This window comes from Sus scrofa, chromosome 13 (genome assembly GCF_000003025.6).
Source record: "Sus scrofa isolate TJ Tabasco breed Duroc chromosome 13, Sscrofa11.1, whole genome shotgun sequence".
In the NCBI taxonomy this organism is placed as follows: domain Eukaryota; kingdom Metazoa; phylum Chordata; class Mammalia; order Artiodactyla; family Suidae; genus Sus; species Sus scrofa.
The window spans coordinates 69,609,832-69,631,894 of NC_010455.5; the positions used below are offsets into that span (position 1 = coordinate 69,609,832).

The 22,063-nt window shown below is 51.6% G+C and overlaps 1 protein-coding gene across 1 annotated transcript in view; it reads right to left on the minus strand.

The window, feature by feature from the left end:
* The window catches only part of FGD5 (FYVE, RhoGEF and PH domain containing 5), a 129,827-nt gene that overhangs the window by 15,607 nt on the left and 92,157 nt on the right, over positions 1–22,063 (minus strand). Inside the window, exons 11-19 of the mRNA XM_005669809.3 lie at positions 16,855–16,926; positions 15,856–15,924; positions 12,021–12,104; positions 10,151–10,230; positions 7,951–8,050; positions 7,499–7,636; positions 6,436–6,565; positions 5,597–5,727; positions 1,993–2,121 (exon numbers count right to left, since the gene is read on the minus strand). Coding sequence (XP_005669866.2) covers positions 1,993–2,121; positions 5,597–5,727; positions 6,436–6,565; positions 7,499–7,636; positions 7,951–8,050; positions 10,151–10,230; positions 12,021–12,104; positions 15,856–15,924; positions 16,855–16,926 — 933 coding nt within the window. The remainder of the gene's footprint in view (positions 1–1,992; positions 2,122–5,596; positions 5,728–6,435; positions 6,566–7,498; positions 7,637–7,950; positions 8,051–10,150; positions 10,231–12,020; positions 12,105–15,855; positions 15,925–16,854; positions 16,927–22,063) is intronic.

A 22,063-nucleotide genomic window follows, 5' to 3' on the forward strand; every position in this document is an offset into this window, starting at 1 on the left:
TAAATAACAAAATATTGGAAAAAATTAAAAGGGCTCCTATGTATTTCAGATACTCATTTTCTCCCAGGACTTGTACTGAATAGTTGCATGAGCTTTGGGTTACTTCAGGGCACATGATGGGGCTTCATAACAGTATAGACAGTGATAACTGGCTATCAACTTTATCAAATCTTTTTCTTTAATAGAATTTGAAAACCTGGTCCCATCAACAGTATAGGCTTATTGAGAAGCTATACATGTTCCTCTCTCTGAAGAAACAGTTTTGGAAACACATTCAAATCCATCTTTTTTTTTTTTATTAAATTTTCTTTTTCTTTCTATGGCCACATCTGTGGCATGTGGAAGTTCCTGGGCTAGGGGTCAAATCAGAGCTGCAGCTGCTGGCCTACAGCACAGCCGCAGCCACAAAGGATAGGAACCTCATGTGCAACCTACACCACAGCTCACAGCAACGCTGGATCCTTAATGCATTGAGTGAGGCCAGGGATTGAACCCACATCCTCTATGTTGGGTTCTTAACCCACTGAGTCATAATGGGGACTGACTCAAATCTACCTTTTAAAACCAACCCATGCTGTCACCTCCATGACAGTGGTTGCTCAGGGCTTGGAGACTGGGTTTTCCATATTCTCTGTGGTCTCTGCAGTGGCTGGTTAATTATCACTAGCCTTCGCTCATCTGTCTAAGCCAGCATCTCTTCCCAAGGTGTACTCTGTTCAATGACAGCTCCGTGAGGTGTACCAGGAGCAAGGGCCTGCAGCCAGGCCTGCCTGGGCATCTCCACATCTCGGAGATCCCGACATGCCCTGTACCTTAGGGACTCAGAAGCACTCCTGTGGGAAGTCCCACTGCCTCCCTAGGGTTCTCTAGGGGTCTCAGAAGGCCCTGAGAGCGTCCTGTGGAATGGCCCCTGAGGGAGATGTCACTCTGGGCTGCAGACACAAGACAGCACATTTCAGTTTGTTCCCAAAGATCAACACCCTCCTCAGCAGAGACCCTGTCTGTGGGCCTGTGAGTCAAAGCCCCCTCAGGGAGGGCCTGGCCCACATAGCACCTGAGTCACCCAGGCCACGGTGTGTCCCTTCTGCCTGTCTGCATCCTTGCTGGCCTTTGGGATTCCTGAGCCACCAAGGCTGCAGGTTCCCTGTGAGGGAAACTTCATCCTATGAAGAGGGATGTGTCTTCTGCTGAGTCGCCAGCATCCGTGTCAGGGGAGAGGGGCTGGTGGATCTTGGTGGGCACATGGACAGCAGTAAAGCACCAACCCTGTGCAACTGGGTGCAATACATGTAAGTCCTGTTTTTAAAGCATTTGTAGCCTATGGAAACCACCAGATGGTGAGGGGGCTTGGACCTGGAAATCTTTCACATGAGCCACAGGTTCAGCCTGGGCCAGGACCAGAGCACCTCCTGCTGTACAGCCAGGCCCACACCTGCCTATGCAGAAGTGGGCTTGACCAAGGGCCCCTCCTGTATTTTAGTTGACGCCATGTGCAAGGTGTTCTGCGATATATACAAACCTAAGTCTTATTTAGCACAAGTTAATATAAGGCAACATAGTTTCCTGACAGACGCACAGACACACAGACGAAAGTGCAGCAGCTTCCTCCCAGCTGCTGAATTTTCTCCCCAGCAATACAAGTGAAGAGCAGAAAGAGGCACTCTTTCATGGAGCACCAGCTGGATGCTCTCCCTGTGACATCCAGACACTCTGGTGCACATGCCAATGTGCTGTGCACCTCTTCCCCACCAGAAATGGAAAATGCCTGGATTTGAAACACAGAGCTGTGTAGCTACACGGGGCTCAGCACATGGCGTCCTTCTTCAGGCTCTGACTGGCCTGGGGACGGACATGGAGATGGGAAGGGAGCAGCTGCAGGACCCCCATGGCCCTCAGGTGAGGTGTGCCGCACCCCCCACCCAGGACATCTTCAGGCATGAGCTTCACCCGCGGGCCCTGTTGGGGAAGGGGAGATGGTGGGACCCACCCTACCTCGCTGGCCATGTAGGTGTAGAGCACTTTGCCCTTGATGACAAACCAGAGCTTCTTCCAGTGCCTCTTGCCCTTCTTACACCGGCTGAGGTAGCCACTGATGGTGCAGCCTTCTCCAGAGGCAGCCACCTGGCAGAGGGAAGCAGAGCGGTCAGGGCACAGGTGTGGGCCCAGTTCAGACAGAGCCAAAGTGACACTGAAGCCCAGGTGGCAGAGTGTGGATGCTGCTTTGGAATCTGACACGGTGGGGGAGGTCTGGGGATCCAACCAGCACCTCAAAGGTGGCAAAACAGAACCATGTTTGCGATACAGGATTTTTTTCTTTTTTCTTTTTTTTTTTGCTTTTTAGGGCTGCATTCATGGCATATGGAGGTTCCCAGGCTAGGGCTGGAATCAGAGCTGCAGCTGCTGGCCTCCATCACAGCCACTGCAATGCCCGATCCTTAACCCACTGACTGGGGCCAGGGTGGGGCCGGGGTTGGAACTGCATCCTCATGGATACTAGCCAGATTTGTTTCCATTGAGCCACGACAGGAACTCCAAGACAGGATTTTAAAAATAATATTTACTAATTTATTTGTTCTCTTTTGCTTCTTAGTGATATGTTACAGCCTCTCAGTGTACCCATCATATGTTTTTAAAAACTTTATTGTAGTTGATTTACAGTGTTGTGCTAGTTTCCAGTGTACAGCAAAGTGACTCAGTTATATGTATAGCATATATATATATATATATATATATATACACACACACATATATATGTGCTTTCTTTCCAGTCCCTTCCGTTATAGGTTATTAGAAGATATTGACTATAGTACTCTGTGCTATATATCCTTGCTTGTTATTTTATATAGGTAGTGTGTGTATTTTAATCCCAAACTCTATTTTTTTTTTTAAGCTATACTGGAGGCATATTGAAGTTCCCAGGCTAGGGGTCAAATCAGAGCTGCAGCTGCTGGCCTACACCACAGCCACAGCAATACAAGATCTGAGTCACATCTGCAACCTACACTGAAGCTTGCGGCAATGCTGGATCCTTAACCCACTGAGCGAGGCCAGGGATCAAACCTGCATCCTCATGGATACCATGTTGGGTTCTTTTTTTCATCTTTTTAGGGCCACCCCTTCAGCACATGTAAGTTTTCAGGCTAGGGGTCAAATGGGAGCTGTAGCTGCCGGCCTATGCCATAGCCACAGCGATGCAGGATCCAAACCACATCCACATCTGTTGTGGATCAGTGGTTAACAAACCCAACTAGTAACCATGAGGTTGCGGATTTGATCCCTGGCCTTGCTCAGTGGGTTAAGGATCTCACATTGCCATGGGTTGCGGTGTACGTCAGACGAGGCTCAGATCCTGTGTTGCTGTGGTGCAGGCTGGTGGCTACAGCTCGGATTAGACCCCTAGCCTGGGAGCCTCCATATGCCTCGGGTGTGGCCCTAAAAAAAAAAAAAAAAAAAAAAAAGTGGCTGGAGGAATGCTGCTCCCTAGTGGTGTTTCAGATTCCAGGTTCCCTTCCCTGATACCCAAGTCCCCAAATTATGAAACTGCAGATATGCGGGGGAAGTTTCTTCCTTCTAAAAGTGATTCGTACACTTTTTGGCTTATCTCTTTCTTACATTAATAAATGATCCTTTCTGTTTACTTGAAAGGTTTTATGATCTTCTGCCTAAAGAGTTTAACTCTTTATCAGCAGCAGCAGTGGTTGTGGTCTGTCTGAGAGACTTCACATGTGAGCTAAGAACACAGGCTTGAAGTAGTGCCAACCCCCAAGGCATCAGGTTCCAATAAGGCTTTACCAGCTGCTAGACGGGTAATCTCAGGCTACTTCTTCTACATCTCAGTGGCCTTACTAGTAAAACCAGTATTAAATTAAGTGACATAAGACATAAGACCTGCTTACAGTAAGCGCTACAGGAACATACATTCACCTTATTCTTTGAGCAGGAAGGCCAGGATGTGAAATACTTTTACCTGACTATTTCACTGTGCAGATGGGGAGACTGAGGCCCAGAGGAGTAGAGGGAGGTACCAAGGGTCAAATCCTAACTTGGCTGAAGGGAGGGTAGGAACTGGGATCTCTCAGCAAACACTGAAGGCAGCTGGCTTCAGTGGAGGGAGAGGGAGCTAACCCCAGCTGGGTACTTCGCCAAGTACCAGGAAAGGAATCTGCCCCTCCAGGGCCCAGGACTCCTCACACCAGATGGGCTTTCTCTGTCCACCTGAGCTTCTGGGGAAGTCACAGAGCGAGACAGGCGGAGTGGACAGCACATACAGGGACACAGACCCTGTGACCTCCTCTCCCAACAGACGCTCCAGGGAGCACTGCCACAGAACCCTGTGGGGAGCAGGTCTCAGTGCCAAGGCGGAGCCACTGGCGGAAGGGGAGACGGTGGCAGGAAGGGGCTCATTTCTCCTGGGGCCGCTGCCAAGCCTGAGGTGCAGTCGCTGCTGAGTAATAAAAAGGTTGTCACTTTGGGAAAAAACTGCCCACCTGGCTGGGACAGATCCATCCAGCACGAGGACCAGAAAGGCCTGATGCCAGAAGGCTAAGAACAGTGGTTCTCAAACGCTGTACCCAGAGAACACTTGGGTTCTATGAGCTTAGATCATGAAGACACCCCTGTGCGAGTGAGAGGGTGATCCTTTCTTAATTTGTGGAAAGGGAAGAGTTAAATATGTGATGACACAGCCATACGCTGCCAAAAGTGTGAGATAAAAAAGGGTCTAGGATCATCTATCTTTATTATGTATATGCATAAAAATTCCTGGGAGGGTCCATAAGAAACTTGATGGAAGTTTCTTTGGGAGGTGGGACTGAAGGAGTCTGAGGAGGGAGAGAATCTCACTTTTCATTATATATTCTGGGTTTTGAAAAAAAAATTTATCATGTATGTGTTTTTAATTTAATTTAAAAATCTAAGATTTCTAATATGCAGAAGGAATTAAGTTCATGAATAGAACTGTACCCATTTAAAATTTTCATCCCTAACACTTTTTTAAACCCTTGCCACCTACTACTCAATAATGAATATTAATGACAAAACTTGGAAACAGCTGATCACTCTTCTCTTGATAGCTTGTATATTCAAGGGCACACATTTGTGGTTCTGATTAGAACACAGAATTTGGTCCTATTTGCAGAATGGAATTGAGTTTAGCTAATTCTGAGGTTTCCTGCAGAGTCCCACAGCCTTTAAGGTGCTCACCACCTGAGCCCGGGTAGGACTCCTAGGGTGAGAGGCTGGTGCGGCTTAGGGGCCTGGTAGGGCAGGGCTGAGTGGGGACCAGATGCCTTGGTCCCAGGTGCCTGAGAGACTTGTGCAATAACACTGTACTAGGCCTGGACTGGGGCGGGGGATGGGCAGGCGTGAGAGGGTAATGGGGTAGACATCTTCTAGCATGGCCTATGACCACATGTTCTCAGTCATGCCCAGGGGACCCTGCTCCAGGGCTGCCTTTGTTAGTGGTGAGTCAGAGTGTCTCCCGTTAGCTATCCTCTTTGTCCTGAAGAGCCAGGTCCATCCAGGCCAGTGGGCTGACCCCTCCTGAGGAGGATCCAGAGCCTTTCAAGGCCCCTGCAGGCAGCCCCACCGGCCTTACCTCTGTCAGGGCCGAAGAGACCTTCTTCTGCTTCTTAAAGGCCGAGGGGTTGATGCTGTGGAAGACGGATGAGAAGGCGCTGCTCGAGAAGCGGGGGGAGGACAGCGGGAAGCTCATGCTCACGGGCCGCTCTGCATCAAGACAAGCCCAGGAAGGGGGGTGAGCATCCATGTGGGCGGGTCCCTGAAAGTCCAAGCTCCTGTCCCTCAGGGGATGGGCATCAGCCTCACTGCAAGGGCTCAGTGTGACCAGAAGAATGGGCACTCCCCTCTGCATGGGGCAGGGGCAGGCCTTCCCAGTACTGGCTACCCCTTTCTCTCCACATCTCCATGACCCCAGGCTGTCCTCTCTGAAGGCCCTATGTGGCCCTGGGGGTCTGGGGGAGTCTCTGGTTTTAGGCCCAGGATCCACTTGCTTTCCCTCCAGCTGACCCTGTGCATAGCAGCCTGTCCCTTGAGCACTGGCTCTCAGGGGCCAGCTCAGCTGCCTCAGGCACCTTTATCCAAGGGCCCTCACCCTCAGCCTACAGCCAAGCAGCTCTGTCAAGCGGCTCACAACCCTTATCCCCAAAAGGTCCCACAGAACACAGACCTGCAAGGAGAGCCACTACAGCAGAGCAGACAGGAGCACGTACTGTCTGAGTCACAAAGACGCATGGATCCCAAACTTAGCACCCATGGAACCCTTCGTCTGGGTGCACTTATGGATTTTCCACAAATGGTGTCCCAGGTGTGGGTATAAGCCCTATTTCCTCCTTGAGGGCTGCTTTTGTCCTGAGCCTCCCCAGGAAAGCAGTGACAAGAGGACATGTGGGGAAAGAGGGAGGGGGTCCCCAATACCTTTCATCAGGCCTGGGATGTCCCCACCCCTCTTCTTCAGCTCTGCATAACAGCCATCACAGACCTTGGCCATGCGGTCCTTGAGGTACTTCAAGGGGTACTTATTCCTCGAACAGTTCCGGCAAACAATCTGCAGGTGGGGGTGGGGGGACATGCATCTGAGGGTCTTGCCTCCAGAGCAGGCCACACCCGCGTCATATGGAGGTTCCCAGGCTGAGTGTCAAATGGGAGCTGTAGCCACCGGCCTAACACCATAGCCACAGCAATGTCATAGCCAAGCTGCATCCGTGACCCACACCACACTCACAGCAATACCGGATCCACAACCCACTGAGTGAAGCCAGGGATCCAACCCTTGTCCTTATGGACACTTGTTGGGTTTGCTACCACTGAGCCATTACAGGAACTCCTGCAGTCAGAATCTTAACCCACTGTGCCATAGAGAAAACTCCTATATTAGGTTTTACAAGTCATCTAGAGGTGATTTAAAGGATACAGGAGGATGTATATGCTCTATGCAAATACCACTCTGTTTTATATAAGGGACTTGAGCATCTGCAGAGTTTGGTGTCCATGTAGCTCTTGGGACCAACTCCCAATGGATAGTGAGTGATGACTGCGTAGTGAAATAGTCCCCACAAGAAGTCTAGTCAACATCCATCACCACATAGTTACAGATGTTTTTTTCTTTTGATGAGAAGTTTTAAGATCTATTCTAAGCAACTTTCAAAGAGACAATACAGTGTTACTAACTACTGTCACCATGCTGTAAATATCTGTCTTTCTGACGAGCCTGTGCCCTGAAATATGACATGATACTTGTTCTCCCAGACAACAACCATGTATGCCCTGATTTCTTTTCAAGGGTGCAGTGGTGCACTGGAATAGGCCTGGCATCTGGAGCCCAGGTTTGAGGCCATAAGTGAAATGGGAATTAACTTCTCAGGGTTGATATGAACACACCACACCCTGAGCTCAACATGGAGCAGCTGCTGGACACCCCTTAGTGCCCACCCCCTGCCACCACCCCCCACCCCACCCCTGCCCCAGACAGACAACTCACCTTGCCACAGGCATGGCAATGGTGGCGCCTCAGGGTGAGGGAGAAGTCACAGCCGCAGTTCATGCACATCATAACGTGTGTGACGGGCACCAGGGTGGGAGGCCTCTCTCCCAGGCTTACCCCCAGCCTCTCCCGTATCTGGAGCAATGGAATCAGGCAAGTAGCATGGTCAGGAGACAGGCTGGATGGGGCCCCCTCCTGTGCAGGGTGTGTGTGAGTGTGAGTGTGTGTGTGGTGGGGTGTGTGTGGGGGGAGTGGACTCTTTCTACAAGCCCCACTGTACCCTCCAGGGACCCAACCTTGGTTAGAAACAGAGCCAGAGGTGCCAGGCTCTGGGCTGCACAGTGACTGCCCCGAGCCAGATGGGAAGAGGACCCAGGGCCCTGAAGGAAGGAGATGCAGGGGGCCCCAGGGAGATGCAGGGCTGTGCAGTCAGTTCCATCGCCCCTCACCTCCACACTGTGCTGGAAGGCGGCCAGAGCCTGGGCCTTGTAGTCCTCAGGGAGGGCTCTGCTCAGACAGCTGTGCCACTCGTCCCTTTCTGCACAGGAGCTGTGGGCAAGAGCAGGAGTGACAGAGGGGTACATGGGGGATCTGCCTCCTGCCCTCTCAGGGTAGAGCACGTCCTGGTGGGACCTGCCCTCCCCCACACCTGAAATCCCATTGGCCAGCCTGGCCACCTGCCAGCTTGCACTGCAGCATCTCTGCCTATGAGCAGGCGGCCCTGCATTCGTCATCCTTGAGGTCTTGCCTGTAACATGGGAGCATCAAACGCTACTCCTCTAACTCTGAGGGCTATTGTGGGGACCAAAGGACATGTGGTTATCACTGTCGACAGCAAAGCACCATGCAAAAGCCAGTGGTCCCACACTTTAGGAGGCTAGCAGGGGAGCTGAGGGCTGGGTACCATGGGGGGTTGTGGACAGATTCTCCCAAAGGTCACTGTCCCAGTCTTTCCATCTTCCTTTTCATTTCCCCACCTAACTTCCAACTCACTGATCCAAGAAGCCCACTTCCCATTTCATCCCGTGCCTGGCAGGGTTTCCCAAGTGGTGAGAGCCACACCTGGGCTGAGTGTGGAGGCAATTCTCACAGGGCACACTAGGTGTCACTGCCACCCCGCACTAAGTGCGTGGACTCAATGGAAAGAAGGGACGAGGTTGGGACCAGAGTGGTGGGCATCCAGAGGCCATTCCCTAAAAGCAGGTGTATGGGTTCCTTGGAAGCTTCAGCGTGAAGTAGCTAGGAAGAAGGAAGGTGACTGGCCTGTCATTGACAGTGGCTCCTTGAGGCCCCAGGCCAAAGGGCAGTCCCCCTGCTTTGGAGAGATGGGCACCCCATCTGAAGGGCTGGGTGTGGCCTGTCACTACCCTCACTTCACGACTGGGCAAAAGGAAACCATACCCTGGGCTTCCTCATTCCTCTGATTTTACCTAGAGATAAGGAGGGGAGAGGCCATGGAACCCTCATCCAGCTATCACCTCCTCCAGGCAGCCTTCCCTCACTCTCCCAGATGGGGTGGTCACTGGTTAGCATTTCCAAGGCTACTTCTACCCCCGAGGCAGTAAAGAGCAGTGGAGCAGACCTCTGGGTCTCACAGTCATGTGTCTGAACCCTAGTTCTGCTTCACAAGGCTGGGGGACCCCTCTCTAGGCCCATCTCCCAGCACATGGCAGGAGCTGCAGGTCCCACCTCCAGTGCTGAGGATGAAGGGTAGAGGAGGCACCTGACACCTGGCAGGTGAATGTCACTCTTGTCATCACTATTGGCTATCACAGCAGCTATATTCTGCACCATAACTCCTGACCCATAATGTGGGATCTTCCTGAGCAAGCCAAAGTTTAAACTGAATGTGGCCCCCATGAGCAGCTAATAAATGCTCAGTGGGCAAGTGCAACTGTGAGAGAATGCAAGGTGGCCGTCCCATCCCACACGGGCCCTCCGGTCACAGGATGGCTGGGAGGGAACTCTGCTCCTGCTGTGCCCAGAGTGGCCCCTGGCAGAGGCCCCACCTCCCTTGTGTCTGAGCCTCCGCCACCCCACGGGCACTGAGCTCAAGCTGGTCTTGCCCTGAAAGGCGGGTGTGCTATTTCTCTGCCAGAAGCCAGCGGGAAGGGGTCCCGGGCAGTGTGAGTGCCTGGAGGAAACAGCCGCCACACCTCCAAACAGGGAAAGTAAAAGGCTCACCCTATCTCTCTTTCATTCTCCAGACCAGGAAGCCTAAACGCAGAGCACTTTATCAGCTAAGCTGCTCTGCACACTCTACTTTTCCTACTGCTGCAAAGACCCAACAATCTGTAGGGCTTTACAATGTTGAGATATTGTTTATCTGTTATGTTTAAGCAACAGGCTCTGGAAACCCCTGAGAGTCTATGTGAAATTTTATGTGTATGCATATTTCTTTTCTGTGGAGAGCAGCTATAGCTTTATCAGATTCTCTAAGTGGGCCCTGATCCAAAAATGGACAAGAAATAATAAAAAGAACAGAAGTCCTGTGACTCAAAAGGACATCAAAGGAAAAATGACAACACATCCAGCAACTGTTATTCCAAACTTTCTCACCTTCAAACTCCTGCCCCTTCTGCCCCAGACCCTCCTACCTCCCACTCTCCTCACATTCACAGTCAGAGCCCCCCAACCCCCACCCCATACCTTGCAGACAGAGTCAGGCAGGACTCAGAAGTCTCAATCTTCAGGGCATAGGGCACTTTCTCCATCACAGGGCGGCTGACCTGGAAACCAGCAGCAGCTCCTTAGGGTGGGGGTGGGGAGGGGCCCTCACAGACCAGATTCCTCTCCTATCTGGCACTGCCCCTCCCTTAGCCTGAATTTCCTCATCTGCAATGGGCAAACTTTTCTTCCACGGCCGATTGTGTGTGTGTGTCTGTACGTGTGTGCACGCATATGTGCACGTTCCCTGTGGTCTCTGACCATCCCCAGGATGACTTCGAGGGTCTCTCTTAGGGCCCACTGTGCTGGACAAATACCCACTCAGGGGCCCCCTCCCTCATGGCCTAACAGACTCCTGAGTGGAAGCTTCAGTTCAAAAAGGACAGCCAGGAGTTCCCAATGTGACTTAGGGGTAATGGACCTGACTAGTATCCATGAGGACATGGGTTTGATCTCTGCCCTTGTTTAGTGGGTTAAGAATCCAGCATTGCTGCGAGCTGTGGTGTAAGTTGCAGATGCGTCTTGGATCTGGCACTGCTGTGGCTGTGGTGTGGGCGGGCAGCTGCAGCTCCAATTTGATCCCTATCCTGGGAACTTCTGAATGCTACTAATGCCCTAAAAAAAAGATTAAAAAAAAAAAAAAAAAAAAAGGGAAGCCACCTCCTGACTGACCTAAGCCATGTGCCTCCCCTCCACCTTCTCCAGGTCTGGAAGCCTCAGGAGCAGGAGAGGCCTCCCCCCAGTGCTCCTCATAGCTCTCCTGCCCCTCCACTCTCCCATGTGAAAGCCTGCACCTGACTCCCCCACCTTAGTGTTCCCCTCTCTGACCCCATCCCCATGCTGGCCTGGAATTATCTTCCTAAAACTTTCTGCTCATCAAGAATCCCCATCAAAAAAATAAAAAACAAAAGCAAAAACAAAACAAAAAACAAAGAAAGAATCCCCATCAGCACCCAACTGCCCATAATGGGGACACAGTTACACTGAGCGAGGCCACAGCTGACCCAGCCCCCTTCCAATCTTGTCTCTCTGACCTCACCCATGAGACTGGCCAGCTAGGCTGGCATTTCTCTCACATTTAAGGAGTATGTGCCATGTGAACAGGTCTTTTCACTGCCATGTGCACAGCAGCAGTATTCACAAATGTCCATGGATGGGTGGATGGGTACAAAGTGTGGTCTCACCCACAATGGCATATCAGTCAGCCTTAAAAAGGCAGGAAATTCTGACACCTGCTACAACATGGATGAACTCAGAGGACATTATGCCAAGTGAAGCAAGCTGGTTACAAAGGACAAATATCGTATGTTTCCACCTATCTGAGGTCCCTAGAGTGGCTACAATAGAGAGAGAGACAGTACCATAGTGGCTGCCAGGGTCTGGGGAGCGGGGAAGGGTAATTAGTATTTAATGGAGACAGAGCTTCTGAAGATGAAAGGAGTTCTGGGGCTAAACGGTGGTGATGGTTGTACCACCATGTGAATGACCTTGATGCCACTGAATCATATACTTATAAATGGTTAAAATGGTAAATTTATATTATGCACATTTTACCACAAATGAAAAAATTAAACACCTGATTATTTCCTCCCTCCAAGCCTTTCCTTATGCATTTTCCTTCTACCTAGGAGCCCCTACTCTCTCTCCCTTCCCCATATGTCTAAATATCATCTACTCTAAGGGACTTGGCTCCCCTCCTCCAGGAAGCCTTCCCTTACCCCACTCTCCCTGGACTCCTACAACAGAATCCTGCTGTGACTAACAGCCCCTGACTCTTCTCTACTGCTGGCATGGAGCTCAGACGCAGGGTTGTGCCTCCTCCTCCCCTGGGATCTCCCCGCCGGGGATCTACCTTCATGCTGGCCACCGCCAAGGTGTTCTTCAGTCGGTACTTGCCATCCTTCTGGGGATACGTGTACAGAAGCACGTCACTCATCTGGGGAGAAAGAAAGCCCGTTAGGTGTGTCTTGGCCCTGGAAGGCTGCACTGGGCACATGCTGGAGATTCACTGTGCTCTGAGAATCAGAGGTATCTTGTTTTCCTGGTGACTGCCCCCCACCCCCCACCTCAGAAGAGCAAAACCACTTGGGGCTGAAATGTGAGCCCCTTCTCACCGTTCCACTCAAGAGGGGCAAAGGCAGATGCCCACCACAGTCGGGTAGGGCAATATTCAGAGGCTTATTCACAACAGTCCCCATGGGAAGCCACCCAAAGTCTATCAACAGGCAACTGGACACGCAAACTGTGGGGCCCCCCCACACTGAAGGGCACAGCCACAGAGCAACCAGGAGAGAAAATCAACGGCAGGGGTGACCCTCCAACACCTGAGTGGAAGAAGCCAGGTGCAGAGGTATACATGCTGCCTCGCTGCCTTGTCACGTTTGCAGGATGCTCCAGAACAGGCAAAACCAAACTGAGTTGCCTGGGGTGGGGATGGGGAAGGTGGCTGCTAGGGGGGCAGGGGGACATTCTGGGGGCTGCAGATGCTCTGCATCTTGACCCAGGTGGTGGTTACATGACCATACACATGTGTCAGCACTAACACACATGCTTCAAATAGATGCATTTCACTCGACACAAGTTAAGCCTCTATAAAGAAGAGATAAGGAAGGGAGGGAGGGAGGAAGTAGGGAGCTGGCAGGTTCCATTCAACGCTGTACCTCCAGTAACATAGCAGGTGCTCGATTAAATTTTCTTTATGAATAACTGAGCTCAGCTGCCTGACCTGCCAAGTGGGGGGCATCCCCACTCCCACCTCACCTTGAACGCTGAGAGAGAATGGCCCCCAGTGACCCCCATGCTTGGAAGCCTACGTCAATAGGGGTGTCCTGAGGACAGAACAGGACAGGGCACGTCAGGGTCTGAAAAAGAGGGAGAACTCAGGGTTGCCCTCCTTCTCCCTGCAGAGCCTGCCAGGGGACAGAGTGGGTGAGTGTTCTCGCTACCAGCTCTCCTGGTGCTTCTGGCTGGGGTGGTGTGGGGGATCTGGCCTAGGTAATGAGCTGCTGTATGACCTCAGGCAAACCCTTCCTCTCTCTGGGCCTCACCGTCTAAGGCCCAGAGAGAGGAAGGGTTTGCCTGACACTCTAGACCCCTGTGAGAGGCACAGGGTAAGTGGGGCATGGCCAGAAGGTAACTCAGGATGGAGCTCACTGTGCCCTCGTTCATAGGAGGTACTGCTGCCCCCTTTGCAAAGAGCCAGGAACTGAGGCTGGGGAGACGGAGGGATGTGCCCCGGGTCTCAGAGCCAGTTGGCGGCAGAGCTGGGAGGCATCCCAGGCCCATACTTCTTATCACCATTCTGGACTGCCTCCCCTTTCCACCTGGAGAAGGAAGATGCAGCTCTCTCTGCCGGGCTGTCCCTTGGCAGAGCAAGGACCTGGGTCCCACGGGGCAGTTCCCAGAGGAAAGGATGGAAACTCTCATCAAATAAGCTGCTTCTCTGTGCCGGACATATAAGACCTCCCATTTAATTGCCCAAACCGCCCTGTATTTCCACTTTCAAGGCTTGGGCAGGTCTGTGGCTTGTCCAAGGGTCACACAGGGGCTCAGGGTTGGGTCCGGATCAAACCAGTCAGTCTGGCTCATTGCCACACAGATGGTATGGATTCCTTCTCAAAAGAAAGTTTTCCAACATTTAGACTCCAACACAGAACAAGGGATGGCTTCCATCTCTGGACTCCAAGATCCACAACAAGGGCCTCATCCGCAAAACTCACAGGAGGCACATAAGGAACTGCAGGATGAATGCCTGCCTCAGCAGGCAGCGAACTCCCTGTCACCAGAGGGATGTAAGCAGAGGTCAAAGAACTACCTGGAGAAAGAGGCTCTAGCATGTGCAGGGGCTTCAGAGCCTACTGAGAACTCAAATCTGAGACGTCCAGTGCTCGGCTCTCAGAGCCCTTTCAAACCTCCCCAGGGATCTAACCTCTTCTGGTCTCCAAATCTCCCCTCAGATGGAACACCTGCCAGCCAGAGGGAGTGCTTCTCAGGGGAGGTGACAGGTGGCTGTTAGGAGGGAGGCTGGGCCAAAGGCTCAGGGCACAAGCCACAGAGGCCCAGCACCTCCTGGCATGGAGGTTCCGCTTCAGGCCAGGCTCAGGATTTCCCTGCTTGGGACCTGGAGCCTTCTCTGGAACTCATCCCTCAGTGGCAGGGTCTCTGTGAGTCCTGGTGTGGACTCCACTCATGAGTGGAAGAGTCCAGGATTCCACAAGATTCATAGAGGTCCCCCAAACACACTACACCTCTCAGCCCCCTCCCTTAGCTTATGCTGTTCCTGCTCCAGAAATGCCCTTCCTTCATCCACCTGAAAAACTCTCATCCTTCCTTCCAGGCCTAACTTGGGTACCATTTTCTCTAGGAAACGTAAAACACTCAGCACAGGGCATAGCACCTGCAAACACACAACAAATGCCAGCTACTTATCTGTCTATTCCCTGACTTTCCTGGATCCTCTCTTTGCATCCATAGGCCCCTGAGGCTCTGCGCCTCTTGTAACTCAGTCCTCTCATTGATGCTGATGGCTGAGGGCAGGACATGTGACTTTAGCTCCGGCTCTCAGTGTCCAGCACACAGGAGGTGCTCAGCAGAGGCCTGGACAGAGAGACTTCCAAGACACTGACTCAGAGCCTATCTACTTTTACTTTGCACACAATTCTAACAGAGCGTAAGGAGGCTCTCAGGGTAGCCATGATGAATGGTAAGAAGAAACGACAGCTGATGGTGAAGGAGCAGAGAGAAAAGTCACATCCAGCGGAGAGAATAACTTGAAAGGCAAAATGACTTGGGGTCTCAGACCGGGGCAAAGAGCTGCTTGCAGCTCAGGAGCCTCTGAGACTGATATCACTACACTCAGGCCTGGGCACTCCCTGGTTTCAGATTGTGGCTGTACATCACCAGATATGTCACATTATATCCCATCTCACGCACAGTGAGAAAGGGCTGGGCTCAGGTCAGAACCCAGGTTCCTTTCTGGGCCTCTGGTGCCCACCTGCTGGGAGATTTGGCCAAGTCAACTCCTTTCTGGACTTGTTTCAGTTTTCTCACGTGTTAGTTATAGTAGCCGAATAGTTATTCCTAGTTTAAGAACTTTCCTGGTTTTAGGATATTTCAGATGGGCACCGGATAATTAAATTTGGCAACGTTCTGCTCAAAGTCATTCAAATGATACATGAAGGGTGGGTTGCTAAGCTCTCTGTTTTCTGGAAAGCTCGGCTGTATAGAATGATCCTCGGCCTAAGAATTCAGCTCTGGGAGTTCCCGTCGTGGCACAGTGGTTAACGAATCTGACTAGGAACCATGAGGTTGCGGGTTCGGTCCCTGCCCTTGCTCGGGTGGGTTGACGATCCGGCATTGCCGTGAGCTGTGGTGTAGGTTGCAGACGCGGCTCGGATCCCGCGTTGCTGTGGCTCTGGTGTAGGCCAGTGGCTACAGCTCCAATTGGACCCCTAGCCTGGGAACCTCCATATGCCGCCGGAGTGGCCCAAGAAACAGCAAAAAAAAAAAAAAAAAAAAAAAGACAAAATAAATAAATAAATAAATAAATAAAATAAATAAAATATTAAAAAAAAAATCAGCTCTGGTCTAGTCTTCCTCCCTCCCTTCCAGACGGCCTTGAACACTGGCCCCAGAACACTTCACAGAACCGGACAATCCCAGGGCTTGTCTGGAGACCAGGTACTTACCAGGAACAGGTGCCGGGGGCGTCTGTTTTTCCCTGTTACTTTCATCAGTGTCCCTTCCTTCAGAAACTCCTGCAGTGACAGAAGCAAACCCTGGGGGTCAGGCAGATGCCCTACTGTCCTGGAGATGGGTGGGGGAGGGGTCTTCAGTGGGAATCAGAGAGAGTTCCCAGCTCCGCGGAGGTGCTGGATGCCCAGCAGAACAGCTCTGGAGGCAGGCACCTGGCCTTTCAGGAGCATCACCTTGATGCTGTTCTGGCTGCAGAGTGGTCCAAAGAGCAACTTGTCCCCTGCTTTGCCACCACAAGGAGAACAATCAGAACAGAGCTGCCGAAAGTTTGCTAAATAGCTGAAGACCTGTGAACAGTTGCTATAGCCCCTCAATTCTGGCAGATACAAATGGATGTTTAATAAATATTCACTGAACTGATGACCCAGGCCAAAACACTGGGTGTGATTTTATAGAATCTCAGGTCAGTGAGATCCCGGCTAATTTTGAGTAAGATCTCCTGAGTACAATCTCCCTTTGTACAAAATTCCTTTATTTCTCGTCCTTTTAGGACTGGAATAGGTAATGAACACATTTTTGACAATTTTTGAGCTGAGTTTCATGTTTCCCATTTGGAAGCTTAAAAGGGTAAATTTGTCTCTTCAAAAATGTTATTTTAAAAATGCTCTGTGGGGGCTCCTGGGGGATAGTTTCCTTGATTTCCCAGCAACTGGACTAAACTGAGACCACGTGGTATCTCTTTTCAAAGGTGACCAGAACCACAGCAAACACTGATCCCAAAAGCACTTTGTTTAAAGGCTGAGAGAGTGGAAAACCTCAGGGGAGGCAGCAGGGGTGGAGAGCCCAGCAGGGCCTGCATTCTCCAGGGTGGACAGCACCTGCAGCCAGGCCTGACTGGGGCCGGCCCAGCTGAACAATGGGGCTTAACAAGGCCTTGCCCACCTGCCAGCCACGCCACTCTCTGCCCCTGCCCATAACGGCATGGCACTCACCCTTCCTGGCTGGAGGAGGTCCCCTTGGCCCCGAACGCTGTGCTCAATGTGGACCAGCTTCTGTAGATTTTCCTGCAGGTGGGAGCAAGGTGAGGAGATGGTCAGGGCCCCTTATCTGCTCTGTAACCAGCAGCATTGCTTTCACTTTAGAGGAGAGAAGGGAGCCCAGCGGGGCCTTGTCCCCTGTCTGATCTCCTGTCTGACTGACGCAGGGCTGAGTCCAGGTCTAAGGGACGTCATGTGTGTGTACTGCCCACAGTCAGGCTCGTGCCTCTGGGCCTGGGTCTGACACTGCCATCCTTCTGCACGCCACGGTCACTTCCTCACTGTGCCAGCCAACACCTGATTATCTCCTGGCCACTGCTTATACTCTAGCCTGTGTCCCCGTAAGGCCTGGAGCAGAGACCTCAATAACCCAAAGGTGACAGATCTCCAAGGCTGGGCTGGCTCTGTGGGTCTGCAGTCTTGGTAGGGGCTGCTCTGAGGGAGAGAAACCAAGAAAACGCACTGTCTGGGAAGGAAACAGGTTTGCACTCCCTGCAGAAAAACAAGCGTGTCTGGGAGCTGCTTGTCAGTCCCTGGCTGGGATGGCACGATGCGTAAGGGGACACCCCCAATACTAGAAATAACAAGCACCTAACTTGCAGGCAGATGCCCCTCAACCTCACACAGGGCTGGTTCTAAAGTCAACAAACAAGGTGAAAACTGTGCAGAAAGAATGCCTGGAAAAGGCCTTTACACTGCCCCTAGTTTAGGGCATAAAATCCTACACACTAGAAATGTATAAATGTTGTCCTACTTCACTTACAGTGTGGGAGCTGCAAGAGAAGAATGTGCCCACCCCAACAGGGTGAGAAAGCCAAGTCACCTGCAAAGCATCTTCTATGCCTATTGGAGAGCTGGGGCCCCAAGGCTACTGAATGAACTGATCCCAAAGACAGACCAGCCCTGCCAGGAGCCCTGGAGGACTTCCGAGCTACCACACCTTTGGAACACACAGAGGGCAGAGGTCGACATAAAGTAGGGCGAGAAGGAAGCAGCTAAGATGTTAGTGGACTCTTACAGGTCAGCTGTGGCCTGGTGGGACAGTTTAGAATAACATGGAGCCCTGGACGCACCAGGCACCTGCAGTCCCTTGCCAGCTCTTTTCCCAGAGTTTCTGCCAGGTGTTTACAAGGAAGACTGGGGCCAGAAGGAACTCCCCAATCCCACCCCTTGGTGGTAAAAGCATGCAGGCTTCCCCTGGGCAGTTGGCACAAAGCCGTGCCTACGTAGTAGGCCACTTTCTTGCACAAAATCCTTCAGCCACTGTGGGAGCCCAGGCAAAGAGCCACCCACTGTTCCTGGGAAAAGGGCAGGAGCAAAAGACATCTGTCCCAACGAGAGGTGGGTAACCTCTTGTGCCAGGATCATGCACCAACACAAAGCAGGGACCTGTCCAAGACTTGCCCCAGAGAGATGGCAGGGCTTGGCTGCCATGCACAGGAGGGAAGGAATGCTGAGAGTCTGGCTCATGGGCCTTACTCAAGGCTGAGTCTTGTCCACGAGGGCCGTGACCTGGGAGTCTGGCCCTGAGTAATACAGAGCAACAGTCTACCTCTGAGAAGGGGCAAGAACACACAGGGATCCCCTCTTTGGTCCAGGCACTGGGGGAAGCTGAAGAAGGAGCAGGGCTATGAGAAAACCTCTCGGCCACCTCGGGCCTCATGGTCACATTTATTGGACTTCATGTTTCTTTGGACTCCTCTTGACTGTGACAGTTTCTAAGACTTTCTTCATTTTTGATGATTTTGACAATTGTGAAGAATATGGGTCAGATATCGTGTAGGATGCCCTCTCTTGGAATTTGATGTTTCTCTCTCTCTTTTTTTCCCCCCAGGGCTGCACCTGCAGCATATGGCAGTTCCTGGGGCCAGGGGTTGAATCAGAGTTGCAGGTGCCGGCCTATACCAGAGCCAGGGCAACACCAGATATGAACAGGATCTGCCACCTACACTGCAGCTTGTTGCAACCGTGGGTCCTTAACCCACTGAGCAAGGCCAAGGATTGAACCTGCGTCCTCATAGACACATTAGGTCCTTAACCTGCTGAGCCATATCAAGAACTCCTTAATGTTTTTCTCATGATTAGACTGGGCTTATACTTTGGGGGAAAGAAGATCACACAAAGTATTATTCTCATCACATCATATGAAGGTACGTACTGGCAACATGATGTATGACTGTTGATGTTGACCTTGACCACCAGGCCAAGGTCATGTTTGTTGGAATTCTCCACTGTAAAGACACACCCTCACCTGCCCTGTCCATACTCTTTGGAGAAGGTCACTGTGCACAGTCCACATTTAATGAGTGGGGGGTTATGTTGCTCCTCCTTGGGGGCAGAATATTTACCTAAATTATTAGGAGGTTTGTCTCTTCTCCTTCATTTATTAATATATTCACTAATTATAACTAAATAAATTATTTATATCAGTAAGTATTCACGACATTTACTTTCTGTTTGGTTATGATTCCATGTACTTTATTTCTTAAATTGTTCCATCTCTGGCCACTGGGAGCCTGGCCAGTTGGCTTCTGTGCCCCTTTCACATACCCCCATCATTGTGGGTTCGGGTGGGGATTTTCATTTTCCGTATTTATTTATTGAGCACTTTCTTACTTCCTGGTACTACAAGATGCTCCAGGCTCATGTTGTATATTTCCTGCCCCAGTCTTAGAACTAGCCATTTCTCCAAGGATCCTCGTTCCTTTATTTGGACAATGGTATCAGAAAGCAAGATTTGGGGAGTTCCCGTCGTGGCGCAGTGGTTAACGAATCCGACTAGGAACCATGAGATTGCGGGTTCGGTCCCTGCCCTTGCTCAGTGGGTTAACGATCTGGCGTTGCCATGAGCTGTGGTGTAGGTTGCAGATGTGGCTCGGATCCCGCGTTGCTGTGGCTCTGGCGTAGGCCGAAGACTACAGCTCCGATTCGACCCCTAGCCTGGGAACCTCCATATGCCGCGGGAGCGGCCCAAGAAATAGCAAAAAAAAAAAAAAAAAAAAGAAAGCAAGATTTGGGCACCAGGTACGCTTACTGCTACTGGCTATCATTTCTTCTAGATTCTCTTAGCTATACAGCAAAGAAACGGCTCCAGCTATCCTTCAGAACACTCAGCCACTGAGCCCTGCCTTGGGGAGGGTTTATCTGGACCCACTTGTCCACGGTCTAGGCAGAGTCTTAGCCCGTGAAGGCGTGAGATGGAGGTCACTATCCTGAGCAGGCCTGGTACAGCGTCCACAGCAGCTGGAGAGTCAATGGCCAGCCTATGCATCTTGGCACTGTGGCCATCCTGGCTGTGGAGACTGCCAGGAGGGTGCGTGGCTGTGACCCACCCCAGTCCCTGCTACAGAGGCGCCTGTGTGCAGAAGCTCATGGCAAGGGGGAAGATATAGCCCTTCCTGGCCTCGTTTTTCTTTCTGGAAGTAGAGGCATCACTCGCTAAAGGGAAGTGTGTGGAGCCCAGCCCACTTGCTACTGTCACGACCAGGCGCTAACTCTAAAGCACCTCTGATTTTCGGGCACATTGAGGGAACTCACACTGTGTGTACAAGAGCCAAGGTGACAAGAGCAGAGAGCTCATGACATCACAGGGGAGGGGAGGGGGTGACCTCAATGGCATGTCGGACCATCTGGATTTCGCACCCAGCTGACTTCAGCTTCCAGGTTGCACACATCTCACCAGCCACCCTGACCTTTCTCCCAGATTCCTGTCCAACTGCGCCTACGCTGTCTCCACTTCCAGCCATGCCAGGTGACCCTCTGAGCCCTGACATGTCCCAAACTTTGCCATCTCCATGCCTGAGCCCAGGCCAGGCCCTCTTCCTGGCCCACCTTTTCTCCCTCTGCCTTTGTAGCATGTGCACAATCCTCTCTATGGGGACACTCCCTGTGTCACCACTTCTCACAGTCCCTGCTGGAGAGACAGCTCCTTTCTCTCAACCCTGGAGCACTTCCTCTCTCTCCCTCGTGACGTTTATCATGGTTCTTCATGTCCACATACTTACCGCTCCAAGAGCTGTGATTCCAGGGTTGGGATTCATATCTCACCCCTGTATCTCCAGGCCCCAACACAAGACTGACTTACACTAGGCGTCCAAGAGACAGTCTTTCCCTTCCCCCTTTTCTACTTGTGGATAATGCACTCTGAGGATGCTATGTACCTGCCACAGCAAAGCTGAGCCAGTGCTCGGCACACGTACCACCATCACCCCCACCTCTGCCCATGGAAGACATGATGACTGATCACTGACCCTCCCACTGCACTACGACTAGGCCTTAGAATCATCAAGACACAGCTCTAGCATATTTATAGCTTAGTGAAGCAGAAAATACGTGGACACAAGTAACCATGGTAAGTGCTGGAGCAGAGCTGGCATGTGAGATAAAGCTGGCCATCCTGGACAGAGACCCAGTAAACACCTTAGCAGTGTCTTCTGAATACAGAGCTGCACACTGTCGGAACTGGGTGTGCACTTAGAGCTCATAGGTTTTCATGGGTGAGTGGCTCTCAAACTTCTGCAGGCAAAACATTAACCTGGGTGCTTATTAAAAATGCCTGTCTTGGAGTTCCTGCTGTGGTGTAGCGGGCTAAAGGTCCGGCGTTGTCTCTGCAGTGGTGCAGGTTCAATACCTGGCCCAGTGCAGTGGGTTAATGACGCAGCGTTGCAGCATCCCGTGGCTCGGATTTGATCCCTGGCCTGGGATCTTCCATATATCACAGGTGTGGCAAAACAACAACAACAACAAAAAACCCAAGCCTATCTCTTGGAGTTCCCTGAAGGGCTTAGCGGGTTAAGGATCTGGTGTTGTCACTGCTGTGGCTTGGGTTGCCACTGTGGCCTGGGTTCAAGTCCTGGCGCTGGGAACTGCTGCTGCTGCTAGTGTGGCACAAAGAAATGCCTATCTTTGGATCTTACCCTGCAAGTCCTGACTGGGAAGATCTAAGATGTGCCGGGGAGTCTGCAATTTATAGAGCAGATGGTCTCAGACCACGGTCAGGACATTACTCATCAGGTCTGTGTAATCCTGAAGCCTCCCTCATTGTTCAAAGGGTGCACTAGAGGCCCACAGAGGGACACGTAGTCACACAGCAAGTGTTAGGGACAGAACCCGAGGTTGTTTGCAAGATTCTACAAGATAGATAGCTGCCTGCAACATCCCCGCC